Source organism: Typopeltis vanoorti, chromosome 8 (genome assembly GCF_054136105.1).
Source record: "Typopeltis vanoorti isolate ZY-2024b chromosome 8, IOZ_Tvanoo_1.0, whole genome shotgun sequence".
Taxonomy (NCBI): domain Eukaryota; kingdom Metazoa; phylum Arthropoda; class Arachnida; order Uropygi; family Thelyphonidae; genus Typopeltis; species Typopeltis vanoorti.
In genome coordinates this window covers 21,102,123-21,121,086 of record NC_143556.1, presented here as the reverse complement: position 1 = coordinate 21,121,086, position 18,964 = coordinate 21,102,123, and the positions used below count along the sequence as shown (strand labels likewise).

General features: G+C 34.4%; 1 protein-coding gene across 1 annotated transcript; it reads left to right on the top strand.

The window, feature by feature from the left end:
• Window positions 1-1,643: 1,643 nt before the first annotated feature.
• LOC150103809 (uncharacterized) lies at window positions 1,644-18,720 on the top strand. The gene is made up of 2 exons (XM_090397150.1): window positions 1,644-1,754; window positions 10,369-18,720. The coding sequence occupies exons 1-2, from the start codon at window positions 1,673-1,675 to the stop codon at window positions 10,542-10,544; spliced, it is 258 nt and encodes an 85-aa protein (XP_090253276.1). The 5' UTR covers window positions 1,644-1,672; the 3' UTR covers window positions 10,545-18,720.
• Window positions 18,721-18,964: the final 244 nt, after the last annotated feature.

The window sequence follows — 18,964 nt, the reverse complement described above, 5'->3', positions numbered from 1 at the left end:
ATCGAAATTTTCTTTATCCTCTATGTTGTATGGATATTCACAGTATTCTTTCTGTCTGTTTTTGATTTCCAGTTCTTCTCTTATTATCGCTCCATTCCTGTTTTTGGTGACATTCAATTTGTGTTTAAATGTATACTTTAGTTAACGAACTAAACAATCATCCTTTTATAATTGCGCTTCCTCATCTGGAGCTCTATCTCTTCACATTTGTTACTATAAAACTTTTCTTTGTTCTGCATGATGGCTCTTCTGACTTCTCTATGTCATTTCACATATTCTTCAGTCCATTCGATTAGATCCATGTTGAATCTGATATCCATGGGTCTCTTGGTCTTCTTATTTCGCCCAAATACTTCTTGGCTGTATCCTGTATTATCACCTTGACTTCTTCCCAAAGCATTTCTGGTGAGTTCTCCTCATTGGTCTCCAAAAAAAAAACAATCAATCGAGTCGATGTTTCTTCTGTGAACCCATTAGGGATTACTATAACATCCAGTCTAAAGGGATGTGCCTGACTTGGAAGGTTTCAGAGTCTTAGTCTTACTTTGTCTAAGTAAGACTAAGATCCGGGATGTAATCAATCTGGTAATCTGACCTATCAGTGGTAGATTGATTACATGCTGGCTCTTAGTCTGTGTTTCTCGAAGCAGGTATTGATAATAATTAAAGTTTTAGCATGGGTAAATTCCAACAGTCTTTCACCACTGGTGTTATGCTCATTCGAACCAAACATGTCACACTCAGGCCTAACTCTCACATTCTTTACCACTTTTACATCAAAGGCCCCTAAGATGGAAGGTACATCTCTCCTTGTTAGGCAGTCCAAAACAAACTGTAAGTTTTCATGGAATTCTTCGCTCCCTTCATCAAGCCTATTTATGTGAGGTGCATTAACCATCACGATTGGTAGCTTGGCATGATGAACCTTAAGTCTAATACAAAGTATCCTGTTATTAATGGGATTATCACCAGGAAGGGTTTTTGCATGAACTGTCTTCAGCATCACTGGCTAAAGTTACAATTGTCGTAATAAACTGCGTATTCAGTGATCTGTTTCTTTACGTCTTTCTTTTCTTTTCTCTTTTATTCTCTCTCTCTTATTTTATTTTATTTTTTAATTTCTAATATGACCAGCAAATGTTGGTCGATTGGTAGAGCCTCTGCTACTAATGGCTTAACAAACAGTTAAGGAAGTTTGAGCGCGGTTAGTAGTTAGAAGAGGATCAATCGTCGATGCTGTTGGCACCCTCTCCCTGGATGAGTTTTTGGACTCCCTGGAGGTGTCACATAATAATAATACATAGACATTAGGGATTGTTGTACCTTTGTAATATTTTACTATAGAGAAAGTCAAAAGTTCGCAAAAATATCACCCATTTTTTTCGAAATTTTGAATGATGAATAGATTAACCATACAAAAGGCGTTAGCTGATTTTTTTTTTTTTTTTAGATTAACCATAGATTCATTTTAAACAAACAAATAAATTTGAGATTAATAACGTTTAAAAAATCGATTTGGGCTTGTTTTACGCTTATTAGATGTATTTTTTTTTTAATTTATATTTTTATTCTTGTTTATCTTTTATCAAATCAGATTTGTGAATAATACGCTAGTGCGTTTACTGTGGTATGTTTTAGCAGAATGAGTGATACTCCCAGCGCGGAAGCAAATATGGCTGCTGGTGAAAATAATTCGGATGGTCACTCAGATAATAATGAGGAAACTGCTGGCTTAACACTTTCAGAAAGAGCAGGTGGTTATTTCGGTTTTTCTTTTCAACTTAATCATAAATGACACGGAAGTTGAATTATAATTATTCCATTTAAATCTTTTTTACCTTCATATGAATGTTATATGAATTTCGTTTTCATGCGAATTCCGTGCTGCTTATTTAATAAATATAAGCTCAGTATTCTTTCTAATACATCACATTTAGCTGTATTTGTTAAATAGTGCCCACTGTCGTGGGAAATAAATTTGTGTAAAAAACACCTGTCTTATTTTGATTTTTTTTTCTTTCGAATATATGCAAAGGCTACCAGTGCAGAAAACATTCTAAAAGTAAGGAATTACGTTATGTGAAAAGTTTGATAACTTAAGATATGCGGATGATGTAGTGGTGATGGCAGAAAGTGAAAATGGGTTACAACAAATTATTCAAAGAAATGAAAACTCTTGTAAAGAGTATGGACTAAGAATTAACACAAAAAAGACCAAGATAATGATAATGGGTAGAAAAATAGGAGATAATGTAAAAATAAGATGTGGAGGAAAGATTTTAGAAGTGGAAAGATTTCAATATTTAGGTAACTGGATCTCAGAAAAAGGAACTTCAGAGTTGGACATTAGAAATAGAATAGGCAAAGCTAAATCGGCATTTATGGAAATGAAGAGAATTTCAATAAACAAGAACACTAAAATAGGTGTTATAATTGGAATAGTTAAAGCAACAGTTTGGAGTATTGCAAGTTATGGAAGTGAGTCATGGACTCAGAAAGAGAGATATGGAAAGAATTAATGCATTGGAAATGTGGTGTTATAGAAAGATGGAAAAGATTAGCTATACAGAAGGAATATCAAATCCAGAAGTTTTAAGACGAGTTGGGATGAAAAGAACACTGCTAAAGAATATTATGCAAAGAAAGACCAGATTTGCAGGACATCTTCTGAGAGGTTTTTTGGGACACCTGACAAGAACTATATTACAAGGGATAGTTGAGGAGAAGAGAAGACGTGGAAGACCAACTAGAGAGGGGTTTAATGACATCGTGGACCGGATGGTTTAAGAATGATGGAAGTGACAGACAGAGAAAAATGGAGAAGAGCTGCTCATCTGCTGCAACCCTCTTGCTAGATGATGCTACCAGATGACAAAAAGTTTGAAATTTCCAGCCATGTTTAAATCAGATTGTTATTTATCTGAATTTTCTGTGGGATGTGTGAAAATGAAAATCTTGTTTTGTTAACAATTTTTTGTTCATGGCTGCTTCCCACAAGTAACAATCAAGGCCGGTTTTATCATTAGGCTAACCTAGGGGTGCTAAGACTTATTTAAGATGTAATAATTTTCTTCCTATACAGATATTAGGAGTAATCATATATGTATACAAATGTATTGGTTTTGATTAATAATTTTTTTTAATGTTCATAATGATATTATTTTTATAAATATCCATATACAGGGTGTTCGGGATAAATTTGACATATTTATAATTAATTATATTTTTCCGTAAGTTACATGTATTAACACACACTTCTCTTCATTTAAAAGTTTGGACCCTTCTTCATTCATATACAAGATGTCAGAAAGGATGGATAGCTGGAACCCACCTGAATCATGGAAGAGAATAACTTGTATCATGATGATTCGTGCCCGCCATCAAAATAAGGATATTACGACTGCTGCCCAATGCTCCCTGAATACAGTAAAAACAATCAGGCATGAACTAGAGACTTGCAATGGTGACTACGAGGATGTAGCAAGAAGAAAGATCCCTAGCAGACGATCTGATTGCGTTCGTACAGCAGAATTCCTCGCAAATCTGCAGGAACAGGTGTTGAAGAACCCTGGCATTGGAATTCGGGCTTTGTTCGTGGAGTTGCTAACTGTAGTCAAGCCCTGGATAACAAGGGTAGCCAATGGTAGGCCGTATGTATGGCAGCAGGATTCGGCCCCTTGCCACACCTCTGGGAAAAGTCAAAAATGGTTGTCTGAAAATTTCTACGACTTCACCAGTCCAAATGTTTGGCCTCCAAACTCCCCAGACCTTAACCCCATGGATTATTTTGTATGGGGCGCAGTTGAAAAAGACACCAATCGCACTTCCAGTAATACAAAAGCCCAGTTAATGGATAAAATGAAAACAGTTTTTGCGGCCCTTCCCAGGGAGACTGTAGCATCAGCTTGTTCGAGGTTCCGAAGCAGAATTGAAGCTGTGATCGATGCTAATGGTGGTTATTTTGAGTAAATCTTGTTGATAGTATTGTAATTAACTCTGCCTGTAATGTTTTTTTGTCAATTCATTAAATTTAATAGATACAAAGAAGATTTTCTTTTTCCTTACGAAACTGTCAAATTTATCCCGAACACCCTGTATGCAGGTGTACGTGGGCTTGTGTGAGTATGAAAAAATATATAGAGAGAGACAATGTATAGGGGCATCAGATACTCTCGGACCAGCCCTGGTAACAATTAATTTGTTCACTAATTTAAACTGTCTTATTAGATTGTGGGCATGAAACGTTCAAGATACTGATAAATTATTTTGTTGCCATGTAGCCTTCACCTGGAAAAAAAAAATACATATATATAGAAAGTTTTTTACCTTGGGTATAATATATGTTAAAGATACCAAGCTATTTTAAACCAGGTTTTACTCCATTTCCCAAGTAAGCAAACAGACAAGTCAAGTTTGCACCTGCACGTATTGCAAGTCTAGCTGACCCGCAAAGTAGTGCAAGTCAAGGCAACTCATGGAAAAGGTAGAATAAGCTCTGATCATTATTCTTAATATTTACCCTTAATGCAAAGCCTTGAAGAGATGTATGATGCTATGTATTAAATGCAAGTTGCCACTACCCAGACCGGTTTCGACCTTTATTGAGGTCTCATCAATGGGAGCCACTCTTAGGAATACCAATATTTAAGTAATACAGAGCTTTGTATTTTACTAAAACAAGTTACCATAAGGTGCTTAGACCTTATTAAATATAAAAATCTCAGGATGAGCGATATATGTAGAAAGTTTTCTACCTTGGGCATAATAAATGTTAAAGATACCAAGCTATTTTAAACCTGGTTTTACTCCATTTCCCAAGTAAGCAAACACAGACAAGTTAAGTTAAGTTTGCACCTGCAAGTATTGCAAGTCTAGGTGACCCCACACGTAGTGCAAGTCACTTGGTATCTTTAACATTCATTATACCTAAGGTAAAATACTTTTTACATCTATCTCTCATCCTGAGATTTTTATTTAATAAGGTTAAAACACCTTAAGGTAACTTGTTCTGGTAAAATATTTATAAGTTCTGTATTACTAAAATCTTGGTATTTCTGCCTGGCTCCCACTGATCAGACCTCAATAAAAGTCGAAACCAGTCTGGGTAGTGGTCCCTTGCCTTTAATACATAGTATCATACATCTCCTCAAGGAGATGGGCTTTGCATTAAGGGTAAATATTAAGAATAGTGATCAGAGCTTATTCTGCCTTTACCATGAGTTGCCTTGCACTACTTTGCGGGTCAGCTAGACTTGCAATATGTGCAGGCACAAACTTGACTTGTTTGTCTGTTTATTTGGGAAATGGAGTAAAACCAGGTTTAAAATAGCTTGCCATCTTTAACATAAATATATATATATATATATATATATATATATATATATGATAATCAAAGTCACTATATTACTAACTGCATCAATCCAACTAGATCATGGCCACTTTTCCTGCTATCGCGGATCAAACACCTGACCTTTCCTCTCTCATCTGTGTAAGTGATCATACTAGCTTTGGTTAGTTCTGCCCTCAAAAGGCCAATGGTGTCAAATCCCCTTCTGGTATATTTTTTAATATGATTCTTCCATTAATGCCCTACTTTCATTTTGTGATTTTCTTATAACTCTAAGTAGTCTTTGATCAACTGTTTTATTTCTAACTCATCTTGCAGATCCACGAGTTAAAATTTCTGTGAACACTGTTTCATATAGTTTAGTGTTTTGATTTCTTTCTTTTTCCATATAAATTAATTTAGCTACCTTCCTAAAATACTAGTAGTGGTCCTTCTTTATTATCTATTTCCATATTTAATTTTCTATCTGCACTAAAATTTGAGCCTAAATAGTTAAAATCTTTTTGATTGTTCTATAAGTTCTCGATTGTGAGTATGTACTACATAGGGTTATAAATTCTGGTTGTCCTTTAATTGGGTGTGAGAAGGGGACTAGGGATGTGAGAATATTAGACCTGGTCATAAGATCAGAATGATCCCATGACTAGGTCCTATGAGGAATATTCGATCAAGAAGAAATATGTGCAGAATCAAGACAGGTGATTATGACAAGCTTAGGAGGAAACTTGAGGTTGTCACATCCCCTGCAAGGGAAGATTGTTAGTAGTGCATGGGAGATAATTAAGTGGCATCTGGAGGGAAACTATATTAAATTGTATACCTAATGGATGAGTAATATCATTAAGCACGAGCTTCAAAAAAGAAAATGGTGTGAAAGATGTATAAGGAGAAAGGTGACCAGCAAACTTATGAACAGTGCTATGGTTAAGCAAGAAAGGTGACCAGCACAGTAATATGAATGTAAAATCAAATTACGAGAAGAAACTAGCTGAGCAGGTCAAAGGGAAGAATCCCAAAGAGTTCTTCAGTTATGTGGTAAGACAGAAAGAATGACTATAGAATAATAACATTGAATGCTGCTGATGATGATGACAAAGTGTGGTTAATGCTGTAACATATATGATAGAGATTTATGTAAGAACAGAGGTGGATGAATTTGAAAGTTTGTAGGATATTGCAGAATCTCAATGTAAATACAACTGTGGGATTAGATGGGAAATTAGCTTGTGTTTTGTGAGAATGTGCAAGGGAACTGACAGTACTAGACATTTTAAGTCAGTTTAAGTTATGGTTGAGTTCCAAGTGATTGGAAAAAGGGCAGAACAATTCCTTTGCATAGGGGGGGTCTAAGATTGCAGTAGCAAATTATAGACCAATCAGTATCTCAGGAGTGTGTTGGTAAAAGTCTGGAAAATTTGTCAAAAAGAATTCAATAATGGGTGGATAAAAATATGATTCTCTATGAGGGGCAATGTGACTTTGTGAAGTCATGCCTTAGTAATTTACTTTTTGTAATAGAGTGAGAGTTGACTTAGATAAAGGAAATGGCTACAACTTTCTATTATATTAGATTTATATTTTTCTATTATATTTATATTAGATGATTCTGGTGGATTTTGCAAAGGCATTTGGCAGAATATCGTATGGAACTCTGTTATGCAAATTAGAACAAACTGGGATAGATATGACACTAGTTATATGAAATTTGTATGTAAATGATATAGGAAATATTCAGTTCTGTGTTGATGCAGTATTAGGTAGAGTAATAGTTAATCAAGAGAGTGGAGAGCTTGCAGGATGATTTAAGTCTTATATTCTCCAAGGTCAACAGATCTTCTTATCTGTCCCCAAGATATGCTAGAAAGTGGAATTTGATGTGGAATTATTATAGTGATGTTTTAGGAGTAGGAAGTTATAAAGGCCATGTAGTTATAAAAATCCAACACACACACATAAGAAGATTATTATTATTATTCAGGCCTCCATGGAGTCAAAAGACTCATCGTGGGAGGTCCTTCCTAAAAAACACAAAGTCTATCGAGACTCATCAAGGGGAGGTCTCCCCCCTAAGAAACTCAAAGTCTGTCATACCACTCCTTGAACTCATTGACTATTCTCGCTCTCACCACTCCATCAGGCAATGCATTCCATGGTTCAACCACCGTCCATGCAAAGAAACCACTCCTCACCCTCTTGCTCACAGTTTCCTTTCATAACTTTCAGTGATGGCCTCTTGTTGTCATCACTCCTTCCCGCTGTTCAACCAAGCGAAGGAACTCCCCAGTGTCAACCCTGTAACCACCTCTCGACAAAAAATTTCTTCTAGTCAGCGACTAGATTTGAACCACCAAATCCTTTCTTCGTGCAGTCAAGCGCCATAAAGTGCAAACGCTACTTCTACTGAGCTACACTGGCTCAAATATCCCTCCCCTTCCTCCTATATACCTTGCAACTTACATTCTCTCAATCTCTTCTCGCACTTGAAATTCCAAAGACCAAAATTCCACTGACTACTTTTGTGAATCTTCTCTGGACCCTTTCCAACATATCCTCGTCACCATGAAAACACGTTGACCAATCTGTGCATGCACAATAATAAACATGAGGCCTGATCAAGGTCCTACATAATGGCATCATAACTTCTCTATTTCTGCATGTCAAAGTCCATTTTCATACACACACACACACATTCACTGCCACTTTCAACATCCATTCTCCCTATACCTGTCTTCCTGCCTATCCAAGCTTCGCCCATTTCCCTGTTCCTCTTGCATTCCCGTTTTCTCTTTATCTCTCACACTAATATTGTTTCCATTGCCAAGCACTTCTGTCTTTACAATACCACTCTCCTGATTTTTCACTTCATCTGTTGCACGTGTCACTTTCTCCAGTGCACTCACTCACTCCAAAGCTATTCAAATGCAACCTGTACTGCTTGTATAAAACCATTCTTTCTTCAATCACATGCCATACATCCACAAACTGTACTCCCTTCTCCTCGCACAGCTCCACTAGCATACCATTCATAATTTTGACTCTCCGAAGCAACTCACTATTGTCATACCTTGGCAAGACACTGACAACCTTTCTCACTATGCTGTTATCTTTCCTCCTTCTCAATAAAATGTGATATTCGCCCTAACATGCTCATTATGTCCACTAAGATCATTTTTCCCCACAACCGCTAACTGTCTTGCTTGTTTCTTCCTCATGTCCAATGCCTGAATTATCTTACTCGTTCTCTGTCCTGGATAGCAGACTTTATGGACTCTCTCATTAACTAATCTTCTAACTATGGAATCTCCTTATACTGCTATCCTGGAATCACTTATTACCTCTTTTACTCTTTTTTCTTTCATTCTATTCTCTTGCACACTTTCATTAATTTCCACTAAACATCTAACATCACTCCACATATTACTCATTTCATTTTTCATTTTAAATAACTGTTTCATTAAACTTGCATTCTGATAATTTCACTCTCTGTCACTCCAGCAGTCTCACTACCTCTCGTTCTGCCACCTTACTTCCGTTTCCTCATTCATACTTTCTTTCACTCCCTTATCACTAACTGTTGCTTCAACATTCTTGCATTCTTTCACTAGCTTTCATTTCATTTCCATTTCTTTCATTTATGCAGTCTTCTATCTTTTACATTTATGCAGTCTAGTTCACAATCATTGCCTCGTAGCCTAATAATATATTGCACTTCCTACAAATCCATACCTTCTCTCATCTCATGTTTATTTTCTCTCTCTCTTCCCCCCCCCACAAACATATCTCTTACATTCTTCCATGCAGACATATTACACTCACAACATTGAATTATCTTTGAAAAGTCTTATATCATTAATGCCATTTGATTTCTGCGGTGCTTGCTGAGTCACACTGGTCAACCTCATAAGTACTGCCATCATGTTATTAATATCTACATAAACAATCATGTCATCATCCAGCTCAACAATATGGAATTCTAAAAATACTTATACACAGAGTTACTATTTATTCTAATGATGCAGCTCTTTGCACAGAACTTAACTATCTTCATCCTACTTTCTTGGCCAATGGCTATAACTGCCAGAAAAGAGATAAAATACTACATAGCCATCCTATTTTCCCTTTCCCACTAGTCCTACTATAGACATAAGGAAGATCTATTAACATTGCCTTGAAGAACATGAAAAATGCATTCACTACCATTATTATGGCAAGTTGGGACCGGCAGACCATGCTTTTGGAGACCCCTTCACATATTATCAGATGGAAGAAACCAGTGTGCTATATAGAAATTGTTACAGGTCAGATTATTTTTAGTCAGCAATGGCTATTTAGTATTCTCCTAACTTTAACAAGTATGGCTGTATTTGCCAAAATTTGGGAGCCTGGCATTGTAAGATCAACTACACAACTGTAATACTTCTTTTATACAACATTACAGTGCCAAATTAGGACTTCAGATCTTTTGTCTGTTAAAATTTGAATTATTTCACTTATTGTCAAATGTAAACTATGACATGTTTGCTCTGAAGATGCTGATTTGAAGTTCATTGAAATATAACCAGTTAATAGACATCTTTTTATAATTTAATTTTGTTTGGTGTTGTAACACTGTTAAAATAAATCAATCTCTATAAATAACAGACCAATTAGAAGAAAATTTATAGGAAAATGAGTGCTGAATAACAATGAAATTATTCATTGGACCATTTTATGTTCTATGCATTATTTCATGTAAGTATAAGACAAGAAATCATAAGCTGATATTAGTTTTATTTTGAATATTGACTTAATTAAAAGCAAAATAAAATTATAATACGCTTTTTTATGCAACCATCATTTTTTATCATTTTTTTATTTTTATACAGTAATCTACCATTTATCCAACCCTCATCAATTATGAGAACAGTAAATTCCCTTTCAAGTGTGGTCGAATAAATGATAGGTTACTGTAATTTTGCGAAAGATGTGTATATGTGTAACATATATGTACTTTTTTTTTCCCCCTTCTTGCTTTTTTTTAGAATATGAATCTGTTAATGCAGCCTTAGATCAGATCAATTCTTGTCTTGATGCTATAGAAAGTAGAACAGATTTTTTACATGCTCGGCTAAAAGAACTTCTAGAATCAAATCGGCAAGCCCGAAGAGAAATTCAGCTGGCAGCAGAGAGCAATACATCACAGTCACTACTACCTTAGATTTTGAGTTATGTTACTTTATTTTTCTATCTTTATATTTTCTTTTTTGCCCAGAAAGTTCTTTTGACTGTATCTCAAAAGTGAAACTTTTGTACATATATTTATAAAAGGTTTACTATTGGATTTAATATATTAATGAAACGCAATTTCAGTACTACAATTGAAGCAGTTTGAAATTATTTCCATCGTATAATTTTGTAGTAATGGTAATTTTATTAGTAATCTTTTGAGTTTGTATAATTGGACAATATTTTATTACATACAGAACATGTTTATTAAACATAAATCTCAAATATTATGTTTGTTTTTGAAGAATTGACATCTTGTCAAAATAATTAACTTAGGTAATTATTTTGAGGATATAATTAGTTAATGATAATTATAAAATTGGGAACATGGTATCGATTAGTTTGTGCGTTGGCCTCAGACATTTCACATTCCTAAAGTAATCTTTGTATAATATAGAATAAAACTGCTAGGTGCAGAAAAATATTTATTTCCAGCACTGAATCCTTGCATTATCATATAGGATTTTATATTTGTTTATTAATGAATAGTTTAATTTTTTTTTACTTTACCTACTACCTTATTGACTTGTCCTGATATGATCTTTTTATTAATTCTAATTGAAAAATGCCATTAGTTTTTGTGGTAACTTGGATCTCTGAGAGTATGTCATAGATGACAATAGGTTGTTGAATTGTCTAATACAGCATATATCAAATTACCATATACAAGGCTTGTTCATGTATTAACTTTTTTTTTTTTGTTCTTCAGTTATATTGTTCCTTTTAATCTTACAACTTATTTTTTAAAATAATAAAAAAAAAATATATATATATATATATATATACACACTGCGTGCGTGTGTGTCTTTTTTGCCCAGAAAGTTCTTTTGACTGTATCTCAAAAGTGAAACTTTTGTACATATATTTATAAAAAGTTTACTATTGAATTTAATATATTAATGAAACACAATTTTAGTGCTAGAATTGAAGCAGTTTGAAATTATTTCCATCGTATAATTGAAGAATATAAGTGTAAAGTGCACATATTTCAATAATTTCATAATTATTTTATGCCCTGCAAGGGATGTATGAGACATTGTGATAGTAAACTATATAGACAGAAAGTTTATTAACCTAAATAACTAGATATTTCAATCTTAAACTTTCAGATCTTCATTGTAATTTACATTTCCAAAACAAAAATATAATGAAAATAATAAAATTTAAATCAATGCATAAAAAAAAAAAATAATAAGGATAAGACTACCAAATTTTGGTAGGAACCATCATTATGGTTCAAGTTGGCAATGTAGATGCACTTCAGCATTCTGTGAATAAGCACTCAAATTAAAATAGCATCTGTGTAAGAGGCACGTCCTCAACCAGGAGATTCTATGATTTGATCAAGCTGACCAGACTCTTTTGTAGTATGCAGAACTGATGTTCTTGTAAGTTCTCATTAGAGCATTCTGTTCAATATATCAGAGAATGGCACCTTTATTAACAGTTACAAACAGATGCAGCACATTTAGAAATTGGTACAGCAAGGAGAACCCTTAGCTTATTGAATTGTGAATTATTTTTTGCTGGCCTGGTTGGCTGAGTGGCTACCATATCCACTCTCCAGCCAAAAGGCTGCAGGTTTGAATCGCGCTGTGGGCACGGATATTTGTGATTGTCTGTGAAAATACCACTGGTGGTGGTGGTGGGCAATAGATGGCATTGGTGTAGATGATGAAGGTTGGTGGAGACAGAGTTGTAGAGTAGATGCCCTCCCTCAATGAGTCTTTGGATCCCCTAGAGGTGTTACATAATAATAATATAATATAAATTACATTTTTTGTTACACATTGTTTTATATGATTAATATATTAACTTTTTTATATATGAACAGTAGGCTATGTTTTGGACAGATTAATAACTAAAATTTTTTAAAAACAAAGTAGTCATGAATATTTTCATCTTTTGACTCCATGGAGGCATGGTGTTAATAATAATATTAGGAGTATAGACTTTTAGACATTGGTAATGGTGCTGAAAAAATAGTATTAAATTTGAAATATAAAAATAAAGAACCAGTGCACAAAATGAAATGGCAAGATTGAGGACACAAATAAATAAAAATGATAAAAGACTGACTTAAAAATTACAGTTATGTGTCAAGCTATCCACTACCTAATGATTTCTCTGAAATTGTTAGTTTGTGGATAGTGTGAAAACTAGCTATCAGTTTGTCATGCAATTAAGTGAATATGGTTAGGTGGTGATCTTAATATATAATATCGGAGCAACATGAAATATATTTCAGAACTCTATACTGTGATCTGTAAATGATACTTTTTTTTCCTATCAATTTCATATCTTCTATACTGGTACTGCTCTAGCATGCAGCTAGCTTGTGAAATCTGGTATTCTACCTTTTTTTAAATTGTCTCTTATGCTGAAGATGATCTTTTGTTTTCAGAATGAAATATCTGGTTATTTAGATTAGCAATAAACTTTTTGTGTCTTCATATAGTCTCTTTATGCTATGTGTTATTTAAAACTATGATAGTACTATACACATTTTACATTACTAGCTTCCTGTCAGCAATTCTTCCAAACTGAATAATATAAAGCTTAAGGTTTAAAAATATGTACCATTGTATTGTCAAATGAGAACAAAAATAAACCAGAATAGAAGTACTGTATACTTAAACTCAGATTTATATATTTGAATGATATTACTTTTGGAAGTGTACAACATTTTTGAAATATTCGCTCCTTAAAAATTTTCTCCTATAGACATTAGGTTTCCCATTATTCCATTAAATACCACTTTTTGTCTCATTGGTAAATGGTAAAATAATTTGTATGCATTGTTTACTTTATTAAACCTCAAATATTCAATTAAAAAGTAACTTTGTGTAATAGTGTTTTTTTTTTTTTTTAATGATAACTATCCATGAAAGATTGGATATCTATAAAATTCATAACATGGGTTAGATAATCCAGAAACTGTTCTGGAGACCAAGCATGATGCTGCTGTTAGTGATTTCAAGTCTTCATTTAAGCAAGGTGGTAATCTCATGCTGGAAAATACAATTCATTTGACTATCCAAGTCCACAGATTGAATGAAACTTGTTAACCGAGAAAGAACTGAACCAAGTTACTATGAAATGAAGATGTTGCTGGTTTTTGATTTCATTTCATCTTCGACATTTACTTTCATCATTTGACTAGTTATCACACTTAACCTTAACATGTAACTTTTGCATTTGATTATTTGATTTTTGCATTGTTCTTGTTCTTAGAGGATTAATGCGGTGAAAACAACAATGGCAAAGGGACTAAAAACAATGTTTAATTCTTTCAGTATTTTACTTGTCACAGAGACATCCTCAGGGAGCATGGAATAAATTGTAATACACCAAGACAACACAAAACTAAGTGAAACTTTCCCTCTGGGTGCCAGCAGGTGACCTCAGTTATAATATAGGATCTCTGAGAATTAATGTTTCCTATTAACTCATTAATGTTTTTGGAAGTTTGATGCATCTATATTCATTTAGACTGGGCTGGTTTTTAAAGGTGGCTGCAGATTCTAAAAAGGCTTTCATTTCTAGACTTGCTTCAATGTAGCATGGCAATGTTTTTTCTCATTTGATTCTATGTATAGGTATCTAAAGCATGGTCTGTTGGATCTGACTGACCATAGTCTTGATTGTGGATATGTTTTTAATGCTTTTCCATACAGGTTGTGGGCTGAACTTCCAGTCTGTAAGTAGTAAGCTAACTTGTAGGAACAAGGAACTTTATACATACCAGGAACTAAGAAAGAAAGGAATTTGTCTTCAAGTGAACAGACAAAAGTAGCCAGTTTCAAGTGAGGCTTGAAGGTGGTGCGGAGGGTTTTTTTTTAATTATAGCAATTTTTTCAGATGTGTTCCAGACATAAAAGAAAGGTGATGGCATTATTATAATCTTCCTGAGGATTGTGGGGGGAGATTGAGTATTTTGTTGATTCTTAAAGCCATCAGATAGGAGGGTGTGATATATATATATATATATATATATATATATGAATGAGTCATCTCTAAGAGCAGGCTCAATGGAACAGACTGTTGGCTCAGTTGGTTAGCTTTAATGCCATACTGTTGGTATGGTAAAAGTGATGTACTGCAAGGGTCAGTTTTGGGACCATCGTTGTTCAGTTTGTATGCTAATGACATTTGTGATATGTGATGGATTTAACTAGTGATATGTAGATGATGCAAGCAGGTGTTATGGCCTTACAGGAGGACTTGAATAGATTGCATGAATGGACAGGTAGGTGTAACTATCATTTCAATGTCGCAAAGTGTAAGGTTTTGAGATTTGGACAAGGACCTAACATGAGAATGAGAGAGGTTATGATGCAATTGTATAAGGCCTTGATCAGGCCACATATGGATTTGGTTGCCAGGTTTTCCTGGTGATGAGGGTATATGTTGGAAAGGGTCTGGAGAAGAGTCACAAAGGTGGTCAGTGGCCTTTGGAATGTGGAGTATGAGAACAAATTGAGAGAATGTAAGTTGCAAAGTTTCATAAATAGGAAGTGGGTGGGGGGCATTTGATTTGAGACATATAAGCTAGTCTGGTTATCAGGTTGACATGGAAAAGATTTTTCATAGAATGGGAGAGGGGAGTAGAACAAGAGGCCATCTCTGGAAACTGTTTGAGGAGGATGTCAGCAGAAGAGTGAGGAGCAGGTTCTTTGCATGGAGAGTGGAATGAATTACCTGAGTATGTTGTGAATGTGTAAGCCGGCCTGGTTAGCCAAGTGGTTAACATATCCGCTCTCCAGCCAAAAGGCTCTGGGTTCGAATCCCACCGTGGACATAGATGTTTGTGATTGTCTGTGGAAATAGCAGTGGTGGTCGGTGATAGATGGCATTGGTGTAGTTGCAGTCAGTTGGTGATTGAATGGTGGAGTTGTAGAGCAAGTGCCCTCCCTCGATGAGTTCTTGGACTCCCTGGAGGTGTCAAATAATAATAATAATAATAATAATGTAGACACATTGGATCAGTTTGAGCCACAGTTGGAGGAGCATTGTGTGCAATGGTGTGTATCTCCCACAATGAGTCTCTGACATCATGGGGGGGGGGGGGGTCAGATGATGATGATGATAATAATAAGAAGTGTGAGTAAGTTTTCTGTGTATTCTGGAAGGTTACCACCAGAAGAGGCTTGTTACCAAGGTTTCTGGAAAGACTAGCCTATTGTTTCCTTTTCCATAGTAAAATAAATTCTTGGGTATTGATTATTGAAGTGACAGAGAAAGGAGTAGTATGTCTGGGCCTTCATGTCAAATGGAGAACACATCGTCTTTATCTTGACTAGATAGAAAGCTTAAAATTGGCTAGTCAAGAGCATGCTTTTAAAAAAGATTTTATGAAAAATCAGTAAAGATGAGATGAGAGGGAGGAACCCATAGCAGTACCCTCTATTTGTGCATTTTATTCTTCCAAGAGAAGTAGCCAGAATGGTGATAAAGGAGAATGAAATCTATGATATTAGGAGGAGAAACAGTTGTTGTTGTTTTTTTTTAATTTGAAAGAAATATTGGTAAATAATGAAGTGATTTCAAAGCTGACCAACATATCAGAATTATTTACAATTGAAGTTTTAAAATGGTTTTGTGTAAGGAGTATGGCCAGTGAGTTTGGGGGTAAGAGATTTTTTATTGTTTGGATAATCTGTAAGAGGAGAATTAGTAGCGTCTACTATAGATCTCAGAGGATAATTAGACTTATTGATTTTTGGTAAATGATATATTTGAGGGAGAACTAAAGGGCTAAAGGTTTTTTTTAGTAATTTCAGGAGACTAACAAGATACTTTTTTAGTAAAAAATTTTTGTCTTAATCTGAGATTTATTGGGATTGTAATGGTATGAAATATAAGTAGACCAGTCTCTGAGAATGATATCCATTTTGCAATTATCATCTAAACCTGATTATCCATGCTTCCCTCCTAGGACCCAAAAACTGGTCTATTCCACCCTTCCTGCAAAACAGATCGACAGTGATCGATAGTTAAAAAATTGTTGTGATGCTTCTGTATTAAGAGTGACTTAAGGCAATTCTCAACCTTTTTTCTTCGTAGAAACACCTGAAATAATTTTACATATTCCAATGATTCAATGCCTATGAAAGTGTTTGTGTGGCAGAAAGTTCAATTCAGTTACTGCCAAATCATCAAAAAAAAGTCAGCTCACATTTGTGATACTTGACTTTTTTGTGCAAATATTAAATGCTTGGCACAATTTTTAACACTCCTGCACACTTTCTCAACAGACAGCAGATTTCTTCCTTTGCTTTTAATGTTTGTTTGTCAGTCATGAGAAACTTTTTCAGAGGTAACAAGTTGAAAACAAGTAAAATGTTCACTGCTTTTCCTGAGATTACATTTTAATTACACTTCAGATTTTTATCTTCAAAGTTTGATTACACTGTCGTTAAGTCATTTGTACAGTGAGTGAATTATGAATTTGGTGAGAACCTCCAAACAGTTCCTAATTCCATTTGGAACCCTGTAATTCCATTTTATTGACAAAATGATTCAAAGTGACAGATTTGGGCAAAACAAAATTGTTCACAGTGCTTACAAAACACTCGAGGTTTATTTCTGATAGTCATGTCATTATATGAAAATGCAAAGACAATTATGGAATGCAATTTTTATGATTATCTGCAGTCATTTGCTTACTTGTTTAAAGATGAATGGAGATTTGGTGTAGTGATGGAGAGAGAGAGAGAGTTGTACAGTAGTTGTCCTTCTGTGATGAGGCTTCAGCGTCCTTGGAGGTGTCGTGAGTAATAATAATATTAGACACATATATCCTACCTTGTCATAAATGCATATTTAATAGCTTGTACATTACACTTTATACAAAAAATTAAATATGCATTTATGGCAAGGGTGGCACATGTGTGTCTAATATTCTATTCATCTTTAAACAAGTAAGGAAATGACTGCAGATAATCATAAAAAGTGCATTATTTAATATTTAAGGTAGAGCCAGTTTTCAAACTGATTCACAATCATCTAAACCTGTGATAACTGATTAGCCATGCTTCCCTTCTGGGATCCAAAAGCTGGTCTATCCCACCCTTCCTGCAAAACAGACTGACAGTGACCATAAAGTACATTTGCAATTCATGATCATGAATCAGTTTGAAAATTGCACCTACCTTAAATAAATTCAGTCTGTCAGCACATTCCAACGTCTCACAAAACAACTGAAAAACTTGTTTGGTTTGAAGATTTTTTTGGAAAATTTCATAATGTGCCAAAGTGTTTTATTAAATTAAATGAATGGAACATCATTTTATTATCAGAGTCTGTCTTATACCATTGATTGTTACTCTTGTTGATATTTTTAGGAAGGAAATGACAACATGAAGGATATAAATAAAATTGGTGAACATTGGTAATTGTCTCCAGATGAGTATTTCCCAGATGTGAGATGGCTTTATGCATCCAAATTTGCTGATGTATCCCTTGCCTTGAAAAAACTATCCTTATCTCTGTTAATTTGGATACATAAAACTACCTGACATCTGGGATGTGTTGATCCTGAGACCATTAGCTTAACCCAGTGTCCAAGAGTACCCAATCAAGCCCACTAGGTAGTGTGGATCTTAGGCTTTTGCTATGTTTTTTAACTTTGATCTCACTTATCTATTGGTGCCTCTGTACATGTATCTTAAGCCATATTTCTTGACTCCTTGGAGGTGTCATGTAATAATAATAAAAATATTGTTCCTTGATGATGTCACTTTGACTTGGGTGAAATATAAATGTAATTAGTTATCCTCTGCATTGTCATCTTCTTAAAACTATAAATCATTCTTATTTGAGGTCTGAAGTAGTTGGGAATGGAGCAAAAATTAGGTTGATTGTTCAAAGAGCAGAGTTTTCTAACCCTGCACTGTATACCATCTAGCCCTTGCTGTGTCACAGTACCAATGTAATACAGTTTCCAATTTTTTTGTGTTTAGTATTACTATAAAAATCATTTTTCTAATGAATTTTTAAAGACTTAACTGCTTATTAATTTGTTGTTTAGACCTGGTTGATACCATTGAACTATTCTGTTTGTTAGAGAAGATATTATAAATAAAGCTTATTTTAAATATTGAGAATTGTTTTCAATAATGCATCACAAAATGTAAATATTGGGAATAGAGGAAATTCTTATTTACTAATAGTTTATTTTTGAAGGTTATCATTATTGGGCTTATTTTTTGCTGATAAGAAGATAAAGTGGATGGGAGGGGGGGGGGGGGGGGAGAAAGAACATATCAGAATTGAAACAAATGTAAATTGTGATTTAACATTTGTTTTGATTTGTTTCATTAATAATCTTAAAATAGATCAGTTATGCAT